Source organism: Lactuca serriola, chromosome 2 (assembly GCF_051521515.1).
Source record: "Lactuca serriola cultivar US96UC23 chromosome 2, Lser_US96UC23_V15, whole genome shotgun sequence".
Taxonomy (NCBI): Eukaryota; Viridiplantae; Streptophyta; class Magnoliopsida; order Asterales; family Asteraceae; genus Lactuca; species Lactuca serriola.
This window is the reverse complement of record NC_136409.1, coordinates 52,615,260-52,618,195: the sequence shown is the minus strand read 5'-3', so window position 1 is coordinate 52,618,195 and position 2,936 is coordinate 52,615,260. Positions and strand designations below refer to the sequence as shown.

Below are 2,936 nucleotides of genomic sequence, written 5' to 3'. Positions count from 1 at the left end.
TTTTATTTAACGAAATTGACTTTTGTTGACCGGAAAAGTATCGGGTAGTCACACTTGGCGTTCATGGGTTTGGGGCCATGCTTTAGTCTTTTAGTACCGGGCATTAATGGGCCACTAGACTGATGATTTAGGCTTTTGACTAGTATATTGGGCTTCCTTGGATTTCAGGCCAATGATGGGTTTTTGGCCCAATTTAAAAGATTGAGCCATATTGGGCTTTAGGTTGCCATTTTGGATTTGTGCCTTCTTAGTAGTTGGGTTGGGCCTTGGTTTTGGCCAAGTATGAAAAATGGTTAAATGTTCTTTTACCCTGGTTAAGGGCTAATTAGCTTAGATTCTTGATTATGGGTTGAGATCCAATTATTAATCGGATATTATTTCGATGATGATGGTGCGAAGATTTTCCAAGACCAGTAGACTGAGATTCATTTTAGTGTTTCAGTAGCTAGATGTGTGTTTCCTCATTTCGTTTAGCGGGTCAAAGGCACCAATGGCGGCCCATGGTTTGTTATATTTAGGATGCTAGATGTATACGTGATTCTTGCATATGTTATGTGTTTATATGTTTATCAGATAGGTCTCGATGACCATTCTATATGCTATTTATGTATTTGATTATTGTATGTGTGGAGTTTATCTGTGTATATGTTTATATATATAACAGGTGGGTGTCAATGACCGACAGATCTATATACCAAGGGGGTCGATGCCTGTCGTGGCCCGATGACGGTCGAGGCCTATTATATGTTTATTATGTATGGTATGTGGTATTCTAGGGAACTCACTAACCTTTGTGCTTATAGTTTTTAGTTTATGTCTTCAGGTACTTTTGGTATGAAAAGTAAGACTACGAGATGATTGCAGTGCACACACCATCTCGTTCTGTAAGTTACGATACTTTGATGTTTTGTGATGATGTTGATACACTTGTTTCACCATGAATTTTTATAATTATGTTTTGGATAATAGTTATATTAATTTAAAAAAAATATATTTTACTTTTAATTTTGGGATGCTACACAACAAGAAGTTGTATATCAATCCAAGCACATTAGACAAACACATAATCATAAACTTTAAAGGAAATCTACAGAAAAGTCTCAAATTTTTAAAAAAAGTTTCAAAAAAATCCTTTTTTTAATAAAAAAAGTCCCCTTATTTTGAGAAAATCATAAAATTTGTCATTTGCTATTCAATTATAAAAAACGACTTTTTCGTTAATTTAGGCAAAATGTTGTTCAATAAAACTTTTAGGTCCTTACTGAAACATTTACCAAAAGTTTGGTACTTTTCTGTATATTTTCCAACTTTAAATCCATATAGCTATTAAATTTGATTTGGAAATGGATCGGCTTTCACGAGCTAAATTAATTCAAATATTCAAGTCCAATAAAACGGTTTTTTACCGGTTCTGTCACATTGGTTCTACCCGGTCATTCTATGAAGCCTTCCAGTTCCATCCATGCTGGAAATTGGCATAAATTTGTTTTTAGTTGAACTACTGATTTACCTGGGTCTAGCTTCGAACCAGTTCAAATCGGTTTTTAAAACATTCGTTATTATACACTTGAGTTTGCTGGTTTTCGTGAATATATTTGAGACATGAGTTCCAATTACAAATGATATATTTTCTTTTAGAGAGCAGGGAGCATGAATAGAACATTACTTATTTCAACCATATGATGATTTCTTTTAAATATATTTAATTAACATTAGATAAAAGCATAGTTTACAGATATTTTATACCGATACGAATGATACATCAAGGGCAGAATGTAATGAGATAATCATTCCCCGTATGACACGTAAAAGTGCTTGTCTTATCGTCATAAGCATAACTATAAGCCTTTGGGCAAAGATTTTTGAAAAACTGGGAATAATTAGTTGGCGGGCATGTCTCTGGTGTATTGTGATCGCCACTGCAACAGTATTCGGGCTTGTTGAACGCCACACATGCACTCTTGCACCCGACTGTGCCACCAGATCCATCCTTCACAGCCAGCTCTGACGGGCATCTACCGTTAATGTCAACACGACAATCAGTGGTTGGACAACCCCCGCCTTGTGGAACCACAGACACCGGTAGATTAAAGCCATCAACAAGGCTAACATCGTAAAAGTCTGTAGAACTCGCATCTGATAAGGTGAACTCAACTAGGGTTGCAGGTGGGGCTGCACCAGCACCGTTGCATTCTACTTGACCAGAACCACAGTCTCCGCTGCTGCAACTGTAACTGCCACCGTCATTTGAACAGCCGAACCTTGCCCATACTCGTCCAGACCATGGTGCCGGCATGTTGATAGAGTTTGAGGCCTGCGGTTGCAATTCAAATCCTGTTGACACTGATGTTCCACTGCCGGTCAAAGTTGCTGGTGCAATGGTGTACGGGCAATTGTTTTTTATTGTGAACACCGTTGAATGAACACCTGCAAAATCATTGAATTGATAAGCATAATCTGCATGAGATGAAATCTTTAGCGATCAACAGAGATTAAAACTATGTCTATCTATATATACATATATGCATGAAAAAAAATGAATCTACCATAGATGAAACTGATGGCTAGGATAAGTAAGAAAAGAAGTTGAATCTCCATATTCACGAAGTTTGTTGAAGTGATATGGAAACGGTGGAAGGCAATTTAGGTTTTATACTAGGAAGTTGTTGATATTAATTACAAATGGACACAGTAACCGACAAAAACATTTAATTCCATAGAATAAATTACTCCGCCACAATTTTAATTGACATTAACAACTTCAAATTCATTAATGGCATTATGTAATACTAGTTTATAACCCGTGGAAACTAAGTTATAAAATAAATTGAAAGTTTATAGTAAAACCTCAAAATTAATAATTAATTATTTTAAATAAATTATTAATTACGATATATTTTTATTAGTTTTGTGAAATTATAATCGTTGATTCAAAT

At 35.5% G+C, this 2,936-nt stretch overlaps 1 protein-coding gene across 1 annotated transcript; it reads right to left on the bottom strand.

The window, feature by feature from the left end:
- Positions 1-1,762: 1,762 nt before the first annotated feature.
- Positions 1,763-2,598, bottom strand: LOC145090303 (thaumatin-like protein 1). Its single transcript, XM_079028587.1, has 2 exons — positions 2,547-2,598; positions 1,763-2,427 (listed from the first exon to the last, which is right to left on the bottom strand). Exons 1-2 carry the CDS (start codon positions 2,596-2,598, stop codon positions 1,763-1,765), a joined length of 717 nt encoding a protein of 238 aa, XP_078884713.1.
- Positions 2,599-2,936: the final 338 nt, after the last annotated feature.